This window comes from Lepus europaeus, chromosome 18, assembly GCF_033115175.1.
Source record: "Lepus europaeus isolate LE1 chromosome 18, mLepTim1.pri, whole genome shotgun sequence".
Taxonomy (NCBI): Eukaryota; Metazoa; Chordata; class Mammalia; order Lagomorpha; family Leporidae; genus Lepus; species Lepus europaeus.
In genome coordinates, this window is record NC_084844.1 from 64,576,039 (window position 1) to 64,598,617 (window position 22,579).

Genomic DNA, 22,579 nt, shown 5'->3' on the forward strand with positions numbered 1-22,579 from the left:
GCCAGGGCCTGTCTGCCATGCTGGGACCATGAGGGGCAGAACCTGACAGGTAAGGGGCAAGGGGGAGGACACAGACCTCTTCACTGAGGAAGTGGCAGGCACCTTGAGTCCCTTTAATTGTGGTGGGGGACTGGTTCAGAGGACCTCCTTCCCCACCAACAGCTGGGGGCTGGTGGGGTGGGGCCCACCGAGGGAGCAGGGATGCTGGTGGAAACCAATCAGGCTGAGATGTCTTCTCACAAGGTGACGGCCTCACACTGGGCAGGGGACAGGGAGGACATGGGGGAAAGCCCCCAGTACTGCGCCCATGGTAAGAGCTTGGGCCAGGAAACAGGAGACGTCCAGGAATGGATCCAGAAGAAGAGGTACCAGGCTAGAAATCACAGCAATGGCAAACATGCAGATGGAGTAGGGGGAACCGAACAGGTGGGGTGGATAAGAGAGAGGGCAGCAGGGAAGAGAAAGAGGTAGAGAGAAGGTGTCTTCTGCCCAGGTCCATCCACCACAGCACACACGGGAAGAATAACACACTACTTTTCCGTTCTCATAAAGATTTTGTTGTTGTTTTGTTTTGTTTTTTAGAAAAACCTTAAGATCAGCTACTGGTTACATCTACAAAATGCAAAGTGCTCTTGTTATCAGTCACTTTACACAACAGTCCAGAATGGTCAAATAGTGACCAATAAAGTTTTCCTTTTTTTTTTTTTTTTGTTTTCTTCTGAATCATTACTACTCGATGAGTCATGTGACAGCCTGCATAGTTCGGGGGGCAGCTTAGTGGGAAGACTTGATGACCAAGGAAACAGGCTGGGCCTAGAGCACGGGGAGGGTCTGGTGGGCATGCAGCGTGGCCGGGAAAGAGGGGGGAGAGGTCAGCAGAGCGGTGCGCACGGACCCCAGCGGGAGGGCCGGGACAGGAGGGGAGGCTGGCTTGCCCCTCTGGCTGGAGGACGTGGCTGCAGCCTTGGCTGCCCGGATGGCAGCCGAGAGCAGAGCCAGCTGGGCCCGGGAGTCTGGCTCGGTGGTGAGGGAGAGGGGCTGGGCTTGCTTGGAGTGGGTGGCAGCAGGGGCTGCTGGTGAGGCCAAGGCCGCGGAGGAGGTCCAACATGTTGCCGTGGGAGGAGGCAGGGCTGTCACAGGGCCTCACGGGGGGCAGGTACTGGACACTTGGCTTCTTGCTCTTGGAGGCCAGGGCACCCTCTGGCTCTTGGACGTGCTGCTGTGACTGCGACTGTGTCTGCGTCTGTGACAGTGGCTTCTCTTGCTTCCTCCTCTTTTTCTTACCGTAGTTGTCCCGGGCCGACCAGGTCAGGTAGAGCTGGGAGTGAAGCTGCCGCTCCTTCCGGGCCAGCTCCTAGTACCTGGCCTGTTCTTCCCGGGACAGGTTGTGCCACTTCCTCCCCAGCATCTGGTTGATGGCGCACTCTCCTTCAGGGTGCACTCGGCCACCACCTTGGCCCTCATCTCCTTCATATACAACATGAAGGCGTTCAGGGGCTTCTTTATGTGGGGTTTCTTCTCCTCCTTCTTCACGGTCACGGGTGACTTCGCGCTCACTGCGGGGCTCAGGCTGGGAGGTGCTGGCTCCTGCTTGACAGTGGTGGGGTGCGGGATCCCTGAGATGGGCAGGCCAGGATGGGCGGGGGCCACCAGGCTGGAAACCAGGCTGGACTTTGAGGAGTTCATGGCGAGGGTAGGGTATGGGTGCCAGAAGCCACCAGGCGGAAGGGAGTACACGGGCTGTCCTTGCTGTGGGAGGAGCCAGCCGAGGGGGTGGGGGATTTGACAGCTCCCGGAGACGGTGGGTAATACGATGACAGCTCCAGGTGAGGGGGCTGGGAATTCCTGTCTTTGGATCGATCTCTGGGGAGAGGTGCGTCGGAGGGCAGCCGGGGGAGAAGTGGTCATTGCTGTAGGTGATGAACGGTGTCAATGGGTGCATGTGATGTGGGTGCTGCTCAACAGGAACTTTATTGGACAAGAGTGCCAGAGACGGTGACCTCGCGTCCTTGACTGTGGCACTGGAGGGGACGTCGTGTAGGGGCCATTTCATCTGCAGGTACGTGCACGCTCCTCCCGGAGACAGGGGTCCGTTGGAGAGGTGGGGGCTGCTCAGGTCCGGGATCATCAGGAAGAGGTACCCAGGGTAAGGGGCCCTAGAAGAACGCGCCATCCTGGGGCCTCCTCACTTCAGCGAAATAGTCCCACAGCTTCTGGAAAACGTCCCGGGAGGGCTGCGGGCGCCTCTCCGCCTCTGAGTCCGAGCTGCTGCTCTGGTTCTCCGACTCATTGACCAGGGACGACTTGACCTCGTCTAGGTCCCGCTGCGTCGAGGCGCTGTCGCTGCTCGGCTCCTGCTCCTCGCTCCCTCGTCCTGGAAGGGGATCAGCTCGTCGTTCGCTCCGAGGTCCTCCACTCCGCTGGCCGCACCTCCGCCGAGCTCGGGCATGGTGGGTCCACGCGGGCCAGGGCCGCTGCTTTCGGAGCCCCTGGCCACCTGTGCCCTGCCCGGCCCGGCGCCCCTCCTTCCCGCTGATTTTTAGTTATGGATATAATCTCATAGTCATCCTTTATTGTATAAGGGAACCCCCAAATATTTTCTCCCATCCTGTCAGATTTTTCTTCACTCTATTGATTTTGCTCTATTTCTTTTGCTGTGCAGAAGCTCCTGAATTTGATATAAATCCATTTGCCTAGTTTCTTTGGTTTCCTGTGCTTTTCGGATCTTATACAAGAAGTCTGTTTCTCCTTCTATTTTCTTTCATCAGTTTCAGGTTTTAATTTGATCCACCATGAGTTGATTTTGTATGTAATGAGAGATTAGTAACTAACTTCATTCTTCTTCATATATTCATTTGCTTTTACAAGAACCATTTCTTCAATGTATGTTCTGGCAACTTTGTGAAAAATCAATTGCCCAGGGGCCAGCATTATTGGCATAACTGGTAAAGCCGCCGCCTGAAGTGCTGGCATCCAATATGGGTGCAGATTCAAGTCCCAGCTGCTCTACTTCTCATCCAGTGCTCTGCTATGGCCTGGGAACAGTAGAAGATGGCCCAAGTCTTTGAGGCCGGGGCCTGCGCCTGCATGGGAGACCCAGAAGAAGCTCCTAGCTTCTGGCTTCGGATCAGTCCAGCTCTAGCCATTGCAGCCATTTTGGGGAGTGAACAGCAGATGGAAGACTTCTCTCTCTCTCTGCCTCTCTGTGATTCAGCCTTTCAAATAAATAAATAAATCTTTTAAAAATTTGAATGAACATGAATTAATTTCTGGACTCTTTATTCTATTCTATTGATGTATGTGACAGGTTTTACGATATTACTATAAAATTTTAACATGCATGATTTCTTTCATAAATGTTTTATAATTTTTATTATAAAGATTTTTACTTGGTTAAATGTATTATAAATATTTGCTTTTATTTGTGATTATTGTACAAGGGATTTCTTTCTTGATTTCTCTTTTGATAAGATCACTGTTGGTACATAAAAATGCTCCTGTTTTTATTTGCTAACATTGTAACTGTGACTTTATTGACTGGGTTTATCAGCTCTAATAGCTTTTTGGTGTAGTGCGTAGGTTTATTTTCAGCTACAACATGTAATCTGACAGTATGGATATTTTGGCCTCCTCCTTTCTGATTTTGGTTCCCTGAGCTCTTTCACCTCCCAAATTTTTCTTGCCAATACTTGCGGAAATATATTGAATAAAAATGGTAAAAAGTGGACATCATTGTCTTGTTCCATATCTGAGGGGAAAGGATTTCTGCTTTACACTTTCAGTACAACATTGGCCTTTATAATTTTGAGATATGTTCCTTTTATACCTAATTTGTGAAGAGTTTTTATCAAAAAGCAATATTAGATTTTATCTAATGTTTTCTGTGTCTATTGAGAAGATCATATGGTCTTTGTTCCTTATTCTGTTAATGAGATTTATGAGGTTTATTGATTTGCAAATGTTGAGTCTTCTTTGCATCTCTGGATGAAATCAAACTGATTGTGATGTATGATCATTTTGATTTAGCATTGGATTTGATCTATAAGTGTTTTGTTGAAAATTTCTGCATTTATGTTCATCAAGGATATTGGTCTGTAGTTTTGTTTTTATATTGTATCCTTGGCTTTGGTATAAGTGATGCTGGCCTTTTGAAAAGTATTTTTCATGGGTCTGGCACTGTGGTGCAGCGGGTTAACACCCTGGACTGAAGCACCGGCGTCCCATATGGGTGCTGTTTCGAATCCCAGATACTCCACTTCCAATCCAGCTCTCTGCTATGGCCTGGGAAAGCAGTAGAAGATGGCCCAAGTCCCTGGGCCCCTGCACCCACATGGGAGACCCTGAAGAAACTCCTGGCTCCTAGCTTTGGATTGGCGCAGTTCCGGCCATTGCGGCCAATTGGGGAGTGAACCGTCGGATGGAAGACCTCTCTCTCTCTCTCTGCCTCTCCTCTCTATATGTAACTCTGACTCTCAAGTAAAAACTAAATAAATCTTTTTAAAAAGTATTTTACAATGTTCCATCATTTTCAATATTTTGCAATAATGTGAAAAGTGTTGGAGTTAGTTTTGTAGAATTTAGTAGTAAATCCATCAGGTCTTGGGCTTTTCTTTGATGAGAGACTTTTAATAACTGTTTCAGTATTATTGCTTGCTATAGGTCTATTTATATTTTCTATATCTTCTTGATTTAATCTTGGTAGGATATACAAACCCAGGAATTTATCCATTTCTTTGAGGTTTTCCAATTTGTTAGCACACAGTTGTTCAAAGTAGTTTCTTATGATCCATCATATTCTGTGGTATCAGTTGTAATGTCTACTTTTCTTCTGTAATTCTATTTATTGGAGTTTTGTCTTCTCTCCTTATTAGTCTGAGTAAAATTTTTCTATTTTGGTTATCTTCTCAAAGAATCAGATATTTGTTTCGTATAACTTCCCTCCCGCCCGCAACCCTCCCCCCTCCCGCTCCCCCTCCCCTTCCATTCATGTAAAGATTCATTTTCAATTCTCTTCATATACAGAAGATCAGTTTAGTATATATTAGGTAAAGATTTCAACATTTTGCCCATATAGCAACATAAAGTGAAAAAAACTACCATTGGATTACTAATTATAGCATTAAATAGCAATGTACAGCACATTAAAGACAGAGATCCTACATAATTTTTTTTCAAATTAATTAATTTTCTATGCCCTTTCCATTTTAACACCAGGTTGTTTTTTTTCATTTCCAATTCTCTTTATATACAGAAGATCGATTCAGTATATAATTAGTAAAGACCTCATCAGTTTGTGCCCACACAGAAATGCAAAGTATAAAAATACTGTTTCAGTACTAGTTATAGCATCACTTCGCTTTAGACGACACATTAGGGACAGATCCCACATGGGGTGTAAGTACACAGTGACTCCTGTTGCTGACTTAACAATTTGACACTCCTGTTCATGGCGTCAGTAATCTCCCTAGGCTCTAGTCATGAGTTGCCAGGGCTATGGAAGCCTTTAGAGTTCGCTGACTTTGATCTTATTCCGATAGGGTCATAGTCAAAGTGGAAGTTCTCTCCTCCCTTCGGAGAAGGGTAACTCCTTCTTTGATGGCCCCGTTCTTTCCACTGGGATCTCACTCACAGAGATCCTTCATTTAGGTCTTTTTTTTCCATGATATCTTGGCTTTCCATGCCTGCTATACTCTCATGGGCTCTTCCGCCAGATCCGAATGCCTTGAGGGCTGATTCTGAGGCCAGAGTGTTGTTTAGGACATCTGCCATTCTATGAGTCTGCTGTGTATCCCACTTCCCATGTTGGATCTTTCTCTCCCTTTTTGATTCTATCAGTTAGTATTAGCAGATACTTGTCTTGTTTGTGTGATCTCTTTGACTCTTAGACCTATCAGAGCTATCAATTGTGAGCTGAAATTGATCACTTGGACTAGTGCGATGGCATTGGTACATGCCATCTTGATGGGATTGTGTTGGAATCCCCTGGCACATTTCTAACTCCACCATTTGCGGCCAGTCCGATTGAGCATGTTCCAAATTGTTCATCTCCTCCCTCTCTTTTTCCACTCTTAGATTTAACTGGGATCACTTTTCAGTTAAAATTTAAACACCTAAGAATAATTGTGTGTTAATTACTGAGTTGAACCAATAGTACTAGAACAACAACAACAACAACAAATACTAAAAAGGATAAAGTATTACATTGTACATCTAGAGTTAGGACAAGAGCTGATCAGGTCATTGTTTCTTATAGTGCCCATTTCACTTCAACAGGTTTCCCCTTTGGTGCTCAGTTGTCGCCGATCAGGGAAAACAAATGATATTTGTCTCTTTGGGACTGGCTTAATTCACTCAGCATGATGTTTTCCAGATTCCTCCATCTTGTTACAAATGACAGGGTTTCATTGTTCCTTACTGCTGTATAGTATTCTATGGAGTACATGTCCCATAATTTCTTTATCCAGTCTACTGTTGATGGGCATTTGGGTTGGTTCCAGGTCTTAGCTATTGTGAATTGAGCTGCAATAAACATTAATGTGCAGATGGCTTTTTTATTACCCAAATTAATTTCCTTTGGGTAAATTCCAAGGAGTGGAATGGCTGGGTTGTATGGTAGGGTTATGTTCAGGTTTCTGAGGAATCTCCAGACAGACTTCCATAGTGGCTTAACCAGTTTGCATTCCCACCAACAGTGGGTTAGTGTCCCTTTTTCCCCACATCCTCTCCAGCATCTGTTGTTGGTAGATTTCTGAATGTGAGCTATTCTCACCGGGGTGAGATGGAACCTCATTGTGGTTTTGATTTGCATTTCTCTGATTGCTAGTGATCTTGAACATTTTTTCATGTGTCTGTTGGCCATTTGGATTTCCTCTTTCGAAAAATGTCTATTGAGGTCCTTGGCCCATCTCTTAAGTGGGTTGTTTGTTTTCTTGTTGTGGATTTTCTTCTGGAGATTCCTCAGAAACCTGAACATAACCCTACCATACAACCCAGCCATCCCACTCCTTGGAATTTACCCAAAGGAATTTAATTTGGGTAATAAAAAAGCCATCTGCACATTAATGTTTATTGCAGCTCAATTCACAATAGCTAAGACCTGGAACCAACCCAAATGCCCATCAACAGTAGACTGGATAAAGAAATTATGGGACATGTACTCCATAGAATACTATACAGCAGTAAGAAACAATGAAACCCAGTCATTTGCAACAAGATGGAGGAATCTGGAAAACATCATGCTGAGTGAATTAAGCCAGTCCCAAAGAGAAAAATATCATTTGTTTTCCCTGATCGATGACAACTGAGCGCCAAAGAGGAAACCTGTTAGGTGAAATGGACACTATAAGCAACAATGAACTGATCAGCTCCTGTCCTGACTTTAGATGTACAATGTAATACTTTATCCTTTTTAGTATTTGTTGTTGTTGTTGTTGTTCTAGTACTATTGGTTGAACTCAGTAATTAACACACAATTATTCTCAGGTGTTTAAATTTTAACTGAAAAGTGATCCCTGTTAAATCTAAGAGTGGAAAAAGAGAGGGAGGAGATGAACAATTTGGAACATGCTCAATCGGACTGGCCGCAAATGGTGGAGTTAGAAATGTGCAGGGGATTCCAACACAATTCCATCAAGATGGCATGTACCAATTCCATCGCACTAGTCCAAGTGATCAATTTCAGCTCACAATTGATAGCTCTGATAGGTCTAAGAGTCAAAGAGATCACACAAACAAGACAAGTATCTGCTAATACTAACTGATAGAATCAAAAAGGGAGAGAAAGATCCAACATGGGAAGTGGGATACACAGCAGACTCATAGGATGGCAGATGTCCTAAACAACACTCCGGCCTCAGAATCAGCCCTCAAGGCATTCAGATCTGGCTGAAGAGCCCATGAGAGTATAGCAGGCATGGAAAGCCAAGATATCATGGAAAAAAAAAAGACCTAAATGAAGGATCTCTGTGAGTGAGATCCCAGTGGAAAGAACGGGGCCATCAAAGAAGGAGGTACCCTTCTCCGAAGGGAGGAGAGAACCTCCACTTTGACTATGACCCTATCGGAATAAGACCAAAGTCAGCGAACTCTAAAGGCTTCCATAGCCCTGGCAACTCATGACTAGAGCCTAGGGAGATTACTGACGCCATGAACAGGAGTGTCAAATTGTTAAGTCGGCAACAGGAGTCACTGTGTACTTACACCCCATGCGGGATCTGTCCCTAATGTGTCGTCTAAAGCCAAGTGATGCTATGACTGGTACTGAAACAGTATTTTTATACTTTGCGTTTCTGTGTGGGCGCAGACTGATGAGGTCTTTGCTAATTATATACTGAGGTGGTCTTCTGTATATAAAGCGAATTGGAAATGAAAAAAAAAAAAACAACCTGGTGTTAAAATGGAAATGGCATAGAAGTTTAATTATTTTGAAAAAAAATTGTGTAGGATCTCTGTCTTTAATGTGCTGTACATTGCTATTTAATGCTATAATTAGTAATCCAATGGTAGTTTTTTCACTTGATATTGCTATATGGGCAAAATGTTGAAATCTTTACCTAATATATACTAAATTGATCTTCTGTATACAAAGAGAATTGAAAATGGATCTTTGCATGGATGGAGGGGGAAGGGGAGCGGGAGGGGGGAGGGTTGCGGGCGGGAGGGAGGTTGTGGGAGGGGAGAAGCCATTGTAGCCCATAAGCTATACTTTGGAAATTTATATTCATTAAATAAAAGTTTAATAAAAAAAAAGAAGAAGAAGAAGACGACGACGGCCATCAGTCAGTGTATGTTATTAAAGTTGTAGTCACCTTAAGTGATGGAAGATTCTGACATTCTGTCCAGCAGGTGGTAGTAAATAAGCCTCAAGCACATAGAGTGCGAAGTATTTTCAAGGTTTTTTACTATCCTTAATTCACTCAATAACCCCCATGGGGCAGGTTAGCACTATCCAAGAAACTAATGAAGAGGCAGAAAAATAAATGATCTATGCCACTTGGCAAAGAACCAGAATTACAACATCAGAGGCAATAACCTTCTTCTAGTTCAGAAAGCCAGTATTCATTTGGGGTGGTAGATCAAAAAGAATCCATTCTGTTCACATCTGTTTCTGTTCTGACTTAAAAAAGCTTAAAGCAGTTGAACTAGTGGTGGCAGAACACTGTCAGAGCATTTCTTTTCTTGCTTTTTGTAATGAAAAGCTTTGAAATTTCTTAGGCCCTAAATAATTACTCTACATGAAGAATTCTTTCATTAAAAGTGTCACTAATAGAAATACAGGAAAAGGAAAGAACATACAAAATTTGGCAAGTAATAGATTAAACTTGCTTAAGGCGGGAGTCTTAATCCACTTCCATGATTGGAACACTTCTTGATTTCTGGGTATAAAATAACCTTTGAAATAATCCTCAAACTGTTGTGTCTGAGTTAACAGCTGAAGCATTAATTAGTGATTGCCGAAGCAGGCACTGAACCTTGGCACACTTCACAAGAAGTTGACTTATCCATTAAGTCCTGAGGTATCCTTGAGAAATAACTTCTAAGAAGCAGGAGCAGTGACAATGACAGCATTAAATAATGGTCTTGAATCACAAGGACAACAGAAAAGCATTGAGCAGAAAAGAAAGAAGCAGTTGTCACAATGTTGGGACGTGTAGAAATGGGTTACATCCTGTGTGGTGTTAGCTGAAAGTGAAATTCAGGAAAACCTGGAGAGGCGTCTTCCCCACTGGCATTTATGTAGGGCTGTGTTTGAGGCTTAACTCCAGGGTGAATTATTTCTGTCCTAATTCTTAATATCCAAATTCCTAATCCAAGAGTTCTTCCAATTATTGGATGGTCTTCTGTATGTAAACTCCTTCAAGTCATCAGAAAAGGGGAACATTTTTAGAAAACAGGTCTAAGTTCTCATTCCAGGTAAACATTTCACAATAAGAACAGTTACTTCAAAAACAGAAGGATGAAGAGCAAGTGAAACTCTAGTTTCAGTATTATATTAGGAGTCTCCCTATAGCAACTGTGAAAGGGGCTGACAGTCCTGGGAAAGAACTCAATTACAATGGATGCCAACGCCAAGGATCTGATCTGAACAAGGTTGGCAAATGAAGTTGGTCAAGAATAAAGGGAGATTACTTGGGGTGGACTGTCTTGAACAAACTTGTTTCTAGCGGCCCATGGTAGGCATGACTACAGCAGGTGTTGAGAGAGTAGCATCTTCTTCTTTCCACTGAGAAGTGATAGTCTTTAACTGAGTGTAGAACTGGATGCCCTGTTTGCCATAGAAATTGGTGTCTCCCCTGAAGGAAGATCGAGAGCCGGTGAATGAGAACATTGGCAAAGGCACTGGAATGGGAACATTCACCCCCACCTGTCCAACATCCACCAGGTGGGAGTATTTCCGAGCGGTGGCTCCATTGGTCGTGAAGATGGCAGTCCCATTTCCATATGGGTTGTCATTGACGATCTTGATGGCTTCATCCAATGTTTCTGTCTCCAGAACCACAAGAACTGGACCAAAAATCTCTTCTTTGTAACAGGTCATATTTGGCTTTACATTTGAGATGATGGTTGGTCCAACAAAGTTACCATTTTCATAGCCTTTCACTTTAATTTTCCGCCCATCAAGAAGGATAGATGCTCCCTCCTTTGGTCCACTATCAATCAGGTTACAGACTCGCTCTTTGGCCTGGGGAGTGATCAGAGGGCCAAGATCAGCTCCAGGCTGGTCTCCTGCATTGACTCTCAGGTTCTTGGCACGCTCCGCCAGCTCTGGCAGCCACTTCTTAGCTTCTCCCACAAGGATTGCTGTTGACAGAGCCAAGCAGCGCTGGCCAGCAGCTCCAAATGCTGCCCCAACCAGTTGGTTCAAGGTATTCTCCTTATTGGCATCTGGCATGACCACCCCATGGTTTTTGGCTCCCATATTGGCTTGAACTCTCTTGCCGTGTCTTGACCCTCTCTCGAAGATGTATTCTCCTGCCTGGTTGGATCCCACAAAGCTGATTGCTTTGATGTCTGGATGATCACAAATAAAATTTACAGCTTCGTGCTGTCCATGGATAACGCTCAGCGTTCCACCGGGGGCACCAGAGTCCTGAAGCAACTTAGCAAGAAGCATAGTGGCTCCGGGAACGTGCTCTGACGGCTTCATCAGGAAGGTGTTTCCACACACCATGGCCATGGGGAACATCCAAAGGGGGATCATGGCAGGAAAATTGAACGGAGCAATGCCTGCACACACCCCCAGGGGCAGACGGTAGGAATAGAGGTCCATGTCTTTGGTGATGGATGGCATGGTCTCTCCCAGCATCAGGGATGTCACGCTGCAGGCATGCTCAACCACCTGAAGGCCTCGAAATACATCTCCTTCGGCATCAGCTAGCGTTTTCCCTTGTTCCAGCGTGATTAACCTGGCAATTTCTTTCAAGTTTTCTTTAATAAGTTGTTGATAGCGGAGCAGGAACTGCTGACGGCTTAATATTGAAGTGTCTGCCCATGCAGGGAAGGCACATTTGCAGGAGGCAACGGCTGCATCCATCTCAGCCTTGGTGGACTGAGGGACCCGGCCAATGACCTCATTGGTGGCTGGGTTGTGGATGTCAATCCATTTGTCACTTTGGGATTCAACAAATTTTCCATCAATAAAGAGCTTTACAGTTGGCACCGAAGAAGAGAAAGGCGATGCTGCATGCCAGGCGCAGTTCACCTTGGAAGAAACCTGCAGGATCTGGGCCCGCACTGCCGCCGCCACCACCACCGCTGCCATGGTTCTCGGCCGCCTCTTCTACGCTCCCCCAGCCTCCACCGCCCGCGCTAACCAGAAACACTACCGCTGCCAGGCCTCTCCCTCCATCCTTGAATTTTAAATTTTTACACCAAAACAAACTTTGTATTAAAGTTATTTTTAAAAAATATTCATTTGAGAGGCAGAGAAACATTCTCAGGTTCTATCTCCAAATACTTAGAAGGCCAGGCTAAGATAGGAGCAAGGAATGCAATCCAGATCTCCCATGTGGATGGCAGGACCCCAATCCCTTGAGACATCAACACTGCCTGCAACTGTCTGCATTAGCAGGAAGCTGGAGTCAGCTATTGAACCTAGGTACTCCAATGTGGGATGTAAACCAAACACTCACCCCTAAATTTATCTTTAACTTCACTCTGCACAAACTTGCTGTCATAGTCAAGTGCTTAGCACACTCTGCCTGGCATGGAGCAGGTGTTGCATACTTGACAGCTGTTTGGACTCCTATCAGTGCAGTGTAAGAGACAGCCCTCACTCTATCCCTACCATTTCTGTCCCCATCTCTGATCTACTGAAAGAGCAATCCTGTATTTACCAGGGGTCTAGGACAAAGAAGTTCCAAAGCATCTCCTATTGCAAGCTTAGGAAAGATTAATGGCTGACACACAAGGCTGCCCCCTTCTTGGCTCCTGCAGGAGAGGCAGGGCAGTGGGCAGCTGCTACATCTCAGGCTTCAGAAAGACCCACAAAGCGCTGCATGCATGGAAAGGCTCTCCATACCACTGGCTTTGGAAGGTTGTTTAAATTCTTAGTGCCTCAGTTTCCTCATCTGTGAAATAGGGATAATATGGTACCTCATATGGTACTGTGTAGCCATAATAAGATAATGAACAAGACATTGTAAGAATAACATGAATAATAATTGTTAAATGGGCACCCAGGATGTGTCAGGCACTATACTAAGCAACTTCCACATGTTAATGAGTTTAATTCTCATAAAAGCATGGGGGAAAATCAACAGACTATATCTACACATAGGGATGATCTCAGAAACAGCTTAAAAATGGAAGAAATGGAGAGTTGGATCTAACGTAGTATTACATGTATAAATGAAAACATTGCTTACAAAGAAGGTAATTCTGGTGTTGTCATGGTGCAGTGAGTTAAGCTGCCACATGAGATGCCAGCTTCCCATATGGGCACTGGTTTGAGTCCCAGCTGCTCCAGTTATGATCCAGCTCTCTGCTAATGTGTCTGGAAAAGCATCAGAAGATGTCACAAGTGCATGGGCCTTTGCCATCCACATGGGAGACCCAGATGGAGTTTGGGACTCTTGGCTTTGGCCTTGCCTACCCTGCATCACTACAGCCATTTGAAAAGTAAATTAGTGGATGGAAAAGCTCACTGCCTCCCATCCTTTCTCTGTAACTCTTTCAGATAAAATAAAATTTTAGCAAATTTAAGCATTAAAAAACAAATGTCTTTAAAAGAAAAAGGCATTTTCCAAAAAGACAAATGAAAAGACACACATTACACACAATGGCAATGAAGAAGAGGAGGGGAATGGGAACAGGGAGTTGGTTATAAAAGAGGATGGATGGAGCCGGCACTGTGGTGTAGATGGTAAAGCTGCCTCCTGAAGTGCCAGAATCCCATATGGGTGCTGGTTAGTGTCCCAGTTGCTCCACTTATGATCCAGCTCTGCTATCACCTGGGAAAGCAGTAGAAGACAGCCCAAGCCCTTGGGCCCCTGCATCCACATGGGAGACCCAGAAGAAGCTCCTGGCTCCTGGTTTCAGATCGGCATAGCTCTAGCCATTGCTGCCAACTGGGGAGTGAACCAGTGGATAGAAGACCCCCCCACCTCTGCCTCTCCTTCTCTCTATAACTCTTTCAAGTAAAATAAATAAATAAAAAAGAGGATGGATTGGGCCAGCATTGTGGTGCTATGGATGGCATCTCACAGGGGCACCAGTTCCTGTCCAGCTGCTCCACTTCAGATTCAGCTTCCTGCTAATGCTCCTGGGACATCAGTTGGAGCATGGCCCAAGTACATGGGTCCCTGCATCTACATGGGAGACTTGGATGAAGCTTCTGGCTCCTGGTTTTGGCCTGCCCAGTGCTGGCTGTTGAGGCCATGATGGAAGATGATGGAAAATCTCTTTCTCTTACTCTCTCCCTGTCTCTTTGTAACTCTGCCTTTCAAGTAAATAAATAAAAAAGGTGAAGATATCAAAAAGGGGCCTTACATAAACTCAAGGTCAATCCTCATGAGTAACTCCTGAAACAGGAGTAATTTTCATTTAATTGTCTCTGTTGCCTCATTTCACAGGTGAGAAACGTATGGATTTTAACCAGGACTGAAGCTGAGCAGCTGCTCTGCTCTGAGAACTTGTCATGAAGGGCACCCCTCTATGAGGGGCGATTCAACCCTGAGCTCTAGGGGTATAGGATGCCCCTTGCCCCGCTGGGGTACATGTCCTGGAAGAACTCTCCACAGGGCCAGGGCTGTGCTCCCCCTTTCCCTACCTCCCAGACCCTCAAATAAGGACTGAATGCAGCAAGCAGTAACGCAGAGTGGGGGTTGCTTGGAAGGTGCTGGCTTCAAAGAGCACTGCCCAGAGAAAGGTGAGAGAGTTGATGCCAGCAATGATCACATGCATACTGAGGTACAAATGGGTATTTGAGGAGCTATGGGCAGCTTTGGGCAGTGGGAACACTGGGGTGCTGTGTGGTGGGGAGAGGGCTGTGGGTATCCATTAGTAGGCCCACTCAGGGGTCCCTTCCCCTCCCCTGTACCACCTGTCCCATCTCCTAGGAGACAGCCCCTGGAGTAGCAGCCCCCAGTGCTCACTCCCTGCTAGGAGACCACTCAGAGCACCAGGCCAGTTCCTGGACTTAACCGCTCACTTGAGGCTTCCAGGGGAGAAGAGGGACAGCAGTGAAAAGCCCCCATGGAACCAAGCCTGACACCTCCTGGGAGCAGTTCTTGGCTGCCAACAGCTAGGAGAGCCTGTGAGGATGTCACCAGTCAGCAGCATCCATGTGGCTGGGCGGGGAGGGGAAGGACAGACTGTGAGACTCATTTCCTCCATTCTATACAAACACCCAGTCCTTCTGCAAGCCCGACCCTCCCCACCTTGCCACTTGCCACAGCCTCCCCACTGTGCACCTTCCCTAGGTCTATCACCCTCCAGCTCTGAGCAGACCACACTCTCCCATTTGCAGGATGGGAGCCAGCCTGGGGGGAGATCAGAAGAGGCCTGTAGAGGGCAGCCCTCTGGTCCCTGGGACTCTCTCAAAATGGGGGTGGGGAGCATGCTCATGTGTGGTGAGTGTCTGGGCTTGGTAATGAATAGTACAAGTGGTGGGCACCTGATCAGCATGGTGGTACATGGTGTAAGGGACTCCTGGGTATATGCTCACCATACATGAGGAGCCAGGAGAAGAGGATAGCTAAGGCTAGGCCCTGGCCGTGACCCTGCTGTGTGCTCAGTACATACATAAGCAAGACCAGAGCAGGCTTTCTTCCCATATCAGGCATCCAAGTTTTCTCTATTTCTTGTCCCTCCTCTGTTTTCTCTGGGTTTTGTGCTGGCTGGGACTTGGATACAAGAATCAGGGAAGTTTACAGGAATTAAGTTTGCAGGATGCAAGTTGAAAAACTCTATGTTGCTGAAGAGCAGGCAAACTTTATCAAGAAAAATAAATGCCTACAGTATGGCAGTGAAAAGCAAGATCTTTCTTCCTACCCCTGGGCCACACCTCAGTGAGACTTGTCCATCCTCAGGCCAGACTTTGGGGACAGCTTGTACCAATGACAGAATCTCAGAGAGGACACTGAAACAAGAAGAGCTGATGGTGGGGCTATAGTAGGTCTACAGTATGCCTTTCTAAATGTGTGCACCAACCCCATCCTGCACTGGCTCCCCCAGACTCTGAGAAGTACTCATCAAGTCCTTCCCTGTGTACCTGGAATTCAACTAGAACAGACAAATGTTTATCCTTGGATGAGAGTCACAGGCATGAACACTCACCATGCCCAGTCACCCCTCATTACCATGGCACTGCCTGTTCTTATGTTTCATTTATATTTTTCATGTTTGTGTATTTGAAAGGCAGAATTCCAGAGAGAGAGAAGGTGAGACAGAGAGAGAGAGAGAGAGAGAGAGAGAGAGAGAGATTCCATCTGTTGGTTCACTCCCCAAATGACCACGATGGCCAATGCTATGCTAGACCAAAGCCAGGAGCCAGGAGCCAGGAGCTTCCCCAGGTCTCCTACATGGGTGCAAGGACCCAGGGGCTTGGGCTATCTCCTGCTTCTTTCCCAGGTGCACCAGCATGGAGCTGGATTGGAAGTGGAGCAGCTGGGACTTGAACCAGCCATGCATATGGGATGTCAGCACTGCAGGCCATTGCTTGACCTGCCGCGTCACAGAGCCGGCTCCCTCATTCACTTCCTAACTGTCCAGTCTCCTTCTGTTTCTCTTCCAGTGAACTTGCAATTGGTCATGTCCCTCTAGGTAACAATAATTAAGAGTGTTTTTTTTTAAAATGAAACACTGTTCTAAACTCCACATTGAACTAATTAATTTTCTAGACAACCTATACTGTTTCTTTCTCTTTAATTTTCACATATTTGAGAGGCAGAGAAACAAAGATAAAGAAAGGCTGTGGCGCAGTGGGTTAAAGCCCTGGCTTCAAGTGCCAGCATCCCATATGGCACCAGTTCTAGTCCCTGCTGCTCCTCTTCTGATCCAGTTCTCTGTTATGGCCTGGGAAGGCAGTAGAAGATGGCCCAAGTCCTTGGGTGCCTGCACTTACATGGGAGACCCAGAAGAAGCTCCTGGCTCTGGATTGGCTCAGCACTGGCCATTGAGGCCATCTGGAGAGTGAACCAGTGGATGGAAGACCTCTCTCTCTGTCTCTACCTCTCTCTGTAAATCTCTTTTTCAAATAAATAAAATAAATATTTAAAAAAAATAAGAAAGTGGCAAAAAGGTCCTATGTACTTATTCACTCCCTAACAAATTACAACAGCCAAGGCTGGGCCAGGCTGAAGCCAGGAGCCCACAACCCAATAAGGGTTCCTATGTGTGAGGTGTCAGTATTTGAGCCATGACCTGCTACTGTAAGACCCCCGAAAGGTGTCTCACACTTCTACCGACCCCAGAAACACGAATTCCAGTCCAATCGATGCAAAGTGCAAGAGGAAGTTTATTACATCTGCGCAGATGGGCCGTCTCTGTGCAAGAAGAGAGGCCCCGATCATCAACCGCACAAAGTATTTAAGGCTTAAAACCACAACATTAGCATATCTCCACAGCATTACAAAAAAATCACAAGATAAACCACAGCATGACAAATTATCACAAGATAATGGGTTTTTCCAGGGTAAGGGACAAAAACCTTGAGCAAGCACAAACACGGGGTCATCGTGACCAAAAACTTAACATAGCTCCTAAAATAATTGTCACATGCTCAATTATCTCATAAAGGCATTAACACATCACATGCTACAAATTCAGCTAAAGTTTAGTCATCTTAAAAAAAGCATTTTGCAATCCCAGCTATTTTATACAAAAGCAGAACAATATGCAGTTAGCCAAGCGACTCCATTTTAACCCCTTCCTGCCTTATTTTCTCTCACTACCTCCCAGGAAGCTGGAATCTGAACTGGAGGTGGGACTTGAACTCAGGCTCTCTGATAAGGGATGCTGGCATCACAGGTAGCACTGTTAACTGTTGCATCACAACCCTTCTCCCAATTTTATACAAAAATCCACCTCAGATTCCATTAAATTCACTTCAAGTACTATAGGATTAATCAATATTTGAATTATGTGCAGGTCCTATATATTAGCTTACATCTTATAAAGCTTCAAACTATTCCACTCTCTATCTTCACTGATTATAGAAGGTGGTGGGAATCACTTCTGTGATTTCTTTAAGTGAAAAAAAAGCCTGTTTATCTTTTTGGCATACAGAAATTAATTTTAATAAACAGAAGGTTATCTGTCCACCTTAAGAATCAAATACAAGAAAGCAAACCTGCAACAGTGACAAGCACAATGCCTTGAAGGTTCATATAAAAAGGGGATTAGGGATGGACAATTGGTGCAGCAGTTAAGAGACCCACATCCTATGTCAGTGTGCCTGGTCCAAGTCTCATTTCCATGCCAATCCAGGTTGCTGCTACTGCACACCCTGAGAAGGCAGCAGAAGACAGAGTTACAGGGAAATGGCAACAGCAAAGACAATTACCTCAGTTCTTTGTCTCACATGGAAGAAGACATTCCAAGGAGACAAACAGAGATTTAAAAAGCAAGGTTTATTAGAGTCAAAGACCTCCAGCCAGAATGGCATGGAGGGGGGCTTCCAAGACAGGAAAAAACCCTAAAGGGATGGTGGTAGTGGAGTTTTTAAGTACAGTTTTGGGGAAGAAACTGAGAATCAATAAGGTGGGGACAAACCAAAGACCTGATTTACAACCCTTTGTCCTATCTGGCCTGTTCATGATAAAACAAAAGAGCCATCACAAGGGTGGGAAACCTAATTTGCTTTACAGTAAACTGGGAGCTCAGAGGATGGAGTCACCACACCTTTGGTGTTCTCATGTTGAGACTGGAAGCTCCCAAGGAGTGGGCAGGCAGGCACTTCTGACCTTGCTAAGGATAACTTTGGGGGGAACATTTTCTACCCTCAATTTCCAGACTGCTTATTAACCCATGACAAAATAGCTCAGAAATCTGGGTCCCTGCCACCAACATGCTAGACTCTGATTGAGTCCTAGCCCCCTGCCCAGCCCTGGTAGTTGTGATCATTTGCAGTATGGGGGAGGTAGTGAATGAGTGAATGGAATATCTTTCTGTCTCTGTCATTCAAATAAAATATAAATAATTAGATACAACTTTTTTTTGGACAGGCAAAGTGAGAGAGAGAGAGAGAGAGAGAGAGAGAGAGAGAGAGAGAGAGAGAGAAAGGTCTTCCTTCCATTGGTTCACCCCCCAAATGGCTGCTACGGCCAGTGTGCTGCACTGATCCAAAAGCCAGGAGCCAGGTACTTCCTCCTGGTCTCCCATGCGGGTGCAGGGCCCAAGCACTTGGGCCATCCTTCACTGCCTTCCCAGGCCACAGCAGAAAGCTGGACTGGAAGATGAGCAACTGGGACAGAATCCGGTGCCCCAAATGGGACTAGAACCCAGGGTACCGCCGCTGCAGGTGGAGGATTAGCCAAGTGAGCCATGGTGCCAGCCAATTAGATACAATTTTAAAACTAAATAAAAAGAAGACTGAATCTGTTATGCCTTTTTTTGGCAGTGTTCAGTTACTGAGAAAGTTTAGTTGTAAACAAAATGCTATGAGCATTTTTAAAATTCCCCCTGATGGCAGTTATATGGACTGATTTAAGTTGAAATCAAAAACAACCTTTAAGAATTTTATTTCTGGAGGCCAGAATTGTGTCACAGAGGGTAAAGCTGCTGCCTGCAATGTCAGCATCCCATATGGGTGCCGGTTAGTGTCCTTTTGCTCCATTTTTGATCTAGCTCCCTGCTAATGGCCTGGAAAAATAGCAGAAAATGGCCCAGGTACTTGGGCCTCTGCTACCCATGTGGGAGGCCAGATGAAGCTCCTGGCTCCTGACTTCATTGAGACCATCTGGGGAGAGAGCCAGTGGATGAAAGATTCTCTCTTCTCTCTCTCTTTTTCTCTCCCTACATTCTTCCCTCTTCTCTCTCTCTCCTTCCTCCACTCTTTTCTTCCCTCTTCTCTTTCTCACTATAACTCTGACATTCAATTAAATGGACTTCGTGGCTGCCTAATAAGTTGTTGTTTCAATTTTAGGCACTCTACACACACACAACGTCTTACACAGAAATAGCTAAAGTGTGTTCATTGCATCTACACCACAGAATAGAGTGAATGTACATGTGGGAATCTGAGGGCCAGAGGAAAAGCGGATGCTTTAAAGAGGTCACTTCAGAAAGAAGGATCAGAGGGCAATGATTTTGCCTAATATTCCTCTTCCTCCCTCGCTGTCTTCCACCACAATCCATGGCCCAACTCAGTGCTCAGGCACACCAGGAAGACTCTACTTTCCACTGATCATCTGATGTATGAGCAAGAGAATATGATAGCCTCATTTTCATAACACCCAAGTGTCATTTTCTCTAATTGTTGTATTTTCAAGAAGCAGAGACAGAGATATCAAAGTAAATAGAGTTCCCAACTGCTGGTTTATTCTCCAAATGGTCAGAACTGACCCCTGCTGAAACTGTAAGCCTGGAACTCAATCCAGGTATCCTATGTAGGTGTCAGGAACTGAACTATTAACGCCATCACCGTTGCTTCTTAGGTTCTTCACTAGCAAGATGCAAGAGTCAGAAATCAGAGCTGGTAACTGAATGCAGGTACTGTGACATGGGACATGGGGGTCTCAGCTGGCATCTTAACCACTAGGTTAAATGCCCACTCCCCTGTGTTCTTATTTTTTAAGGATTCATTTGTTTATTTGAAGGCAGAGAGAGAGAGAGAGAGAGAGAGAGAGAGAGAGAGAGAGGTCTTCTATCCACTAGTTCACTCCCCAAATGGCCACAATAGCCAGAGCTATGCCAGGAGCCAGGAGCTTCTTCCAGGTCTCACATGTGGGTGCAAGGGCCCAAGGACTTGGACCATCCTCCACTGCATTTCCAAGCCATAGCAGAGAGCTGGATCAGAAGTGGAGCAGCTGGGACTCAAACTGGATCCCATATGGTATGCCAGCACTGCAGGCGGTGGCTTCATCTGCAATGCCAAAGCACTGGCCCCCTGTGTTCTTCTTTTTGATATGATGTTTGCAAAGGGAGTCACTATCAATAGCATATTTTCTGATGGTCACAGCTAACCAACTAGTATATATTTTCTTAGAATATGGAGAAGAAAAGATCATTTGAAATAAGTCCTCTATCTAATATTATTTGATCTCTTAATTTCACCCAGTTTCCTCGGTGAATGTTCACACCTTCATGAGCCCAAAGGTACAAGTTTGCTTCTTTCTTTCCACTTTGAGGAATCATTCTTAAGTGGAGGATCAGGTAGGAAGAGGTGAATACGAACAGGAGAAATCATTGGTCACTGCACACTTCATAGTTCTCAACTAGAGGGATGGATAAATATTCCAAAATATGTGTGACCAAAGGAAGGCTGTACAACTTTGAAAACTGATTGCACACACATTGTACCCAGATGTGATATGAATTATGCATGAATGAACTAGTACTCATTTTTTTTCATTACCACAATGAGGTAGATACCTACGACAAGTTACTTGTAGGGGAATGATGTTTATTTTCCCTTATGGTTTTGTAGGTATAGAAGATAAGTTGGGGCCAGGGCTGTGGTGCAGCAGGTTAACGCCCTGGCCTGAAGCACCAGCATCCCATATGGGCACCAGTTTGAGACCTGGCTGCTCCACTTCCAAACCAGCTCTCTGCTATGCCCTGGGAAAGCAGTGGAGGATGGCCCAAGTCCTTGGGCCCCTGCACCCATATTGGAGACCCGGAAGAAGCTCTTTGTTCCTGGGATCTGCACAGCTCCAGCCATTGCGGCCAACTGGGGAGTGGATGGAAGACTTCTCTTTCTCCATCTCTCTCCCTCTCTCTCTCTTTCTCTCTGCCTCTCCTCTCTCTGTTCAACTCTTTCAAATAAGTAATAAATCTAAAAAAAAGAAAAAGATCAGTCAACCCCAGTGGCTTGGCATTTGGAGGTGGCATTCTTCCTGGCAGAGTCCTGAGGTGGTGCAGAGCATCCCATGGCAAGAGGAGTACTGTCTCTGTGTCTCTCCTTAAAAGACCACCAGGATTCAATCATGGGGACTCCACACTGGTAATCTAATCCAAGCTAATTGCTTCCACAAGGCCCCACCTCTAAACATCACAATCAGATTATGTTTCCACCCATTTACTACCATTAACATAAGACTTGGGGAACCAAACCTTTAAAGATGTGCCTTTGGGCCCACACCCTAACTAATATCCAAACCATAGTGAATGAGGTGGGCAGGTTCAGTTAAGTGCCTAGCAGCAAGTTTGAAGGAAAGGAAGCAAATGTGGTAATTTCTGAGGGTTAACAAATAATTATCTCAGCAAAATAGCTTTCCAGGTCCTGATGTTCAGTTCCTCTTTGGCTGATCTTTCTGTGCACACTTTCCCCATGGTTATCAGCAAGGTGATCTGCTGAAGAGCAAGTGGGCAAGCACACCTAGAGCTGGGTTTGGACGAGGTCACTGCCACACAAAAGTGTCCATCCTGCCCCTCTCTTTTTCCTGCAATTTTATCAGTTGAAAGGCTACTTGGAGGGGCAGTGCTGTGGCATAGCGGGGAAAGCCACTACCTGCAGTGCCAGCATCCCATACGGATGCTGGTTCGAGTCCTGACTGCTGCACTTCTGATCCAGCTCTCTGCTGTGGCTTGGGAAAGCAGTACAAGATGCCCGGGCACTTAGGCCCCTGCACCCACATGTGAGACCTAGAAGAAGCTCCTGGCTCCTGGCTTTGGATTGGCACAGCTCCAGCCATTGCAATCAATTGGGAAGTGAACCAGTGGATGGAAGACCTCTCTATCTGCCTTTCCTTCTCTCTCTGTGTAACTCTGACCTTCATATAAATAAATAAATCTTAAAAAAAAGAAAGCTTACTTGGAGTGGTATGAGTCTGAAGGGTGGGAAGGGAACAAGCGGTATGCCCATCCATGCCACTTGCCATCTGATCTCTTTCCAAAAATCACATGCAATACAAGTGGAATTAAATAATAGGAAGTCTCTTTCATCTGCCTTCCTTTATTTGATATGTTTTTGAGGTTC

General features: G+C 45.5%; 1 protein-coding gene and 1 pseudogene across 1 annotated transcript; both read right to left on the reverse strand.

Annotated features, from left to right (window-relative positions):
• Nucleotides 1-774: 774 nt before the first annotated feature.
• On the reverse strand, nt 775-2,449 carry LOC133746907 (transcription factor 7-like 1; annotated as a pseudogene).
• Nucleotides 2,450-9,152: 6,703 nt separating this feature from the next.
• Nucleotides 9,153-11,822, reverse strand: LOC133777217 (methylmalonate-semialdehyde/malonate-semialdehyde dehydrogenase [acylating], mitochondrial-like). The gene has a single exon (XM_062216696.1). The coding sequence runs from the start codon at nt 11,759-11,761 to the stop codon at nt 10,160-10,162; it is 1,602 nt and encodes a 533-aa protein (XP_062072680.1). The 5' UTR covers nt 11,762-11,822; the 3' UTR covers nt 9,153-10,159.
• Between the last annotated feature and the right edge of the window lie 10,757 nt (nt 11,823-22,579).

Coding starts and splice junctions, on each gene's coding strand:
- LOC133777217 (XM_062216696.1), bottom strand. CDS start 11,761: ATGGCAGCGGTGGTGGTGGCGGCGGCAGTGCGGGCCCAGATCCTGCAG.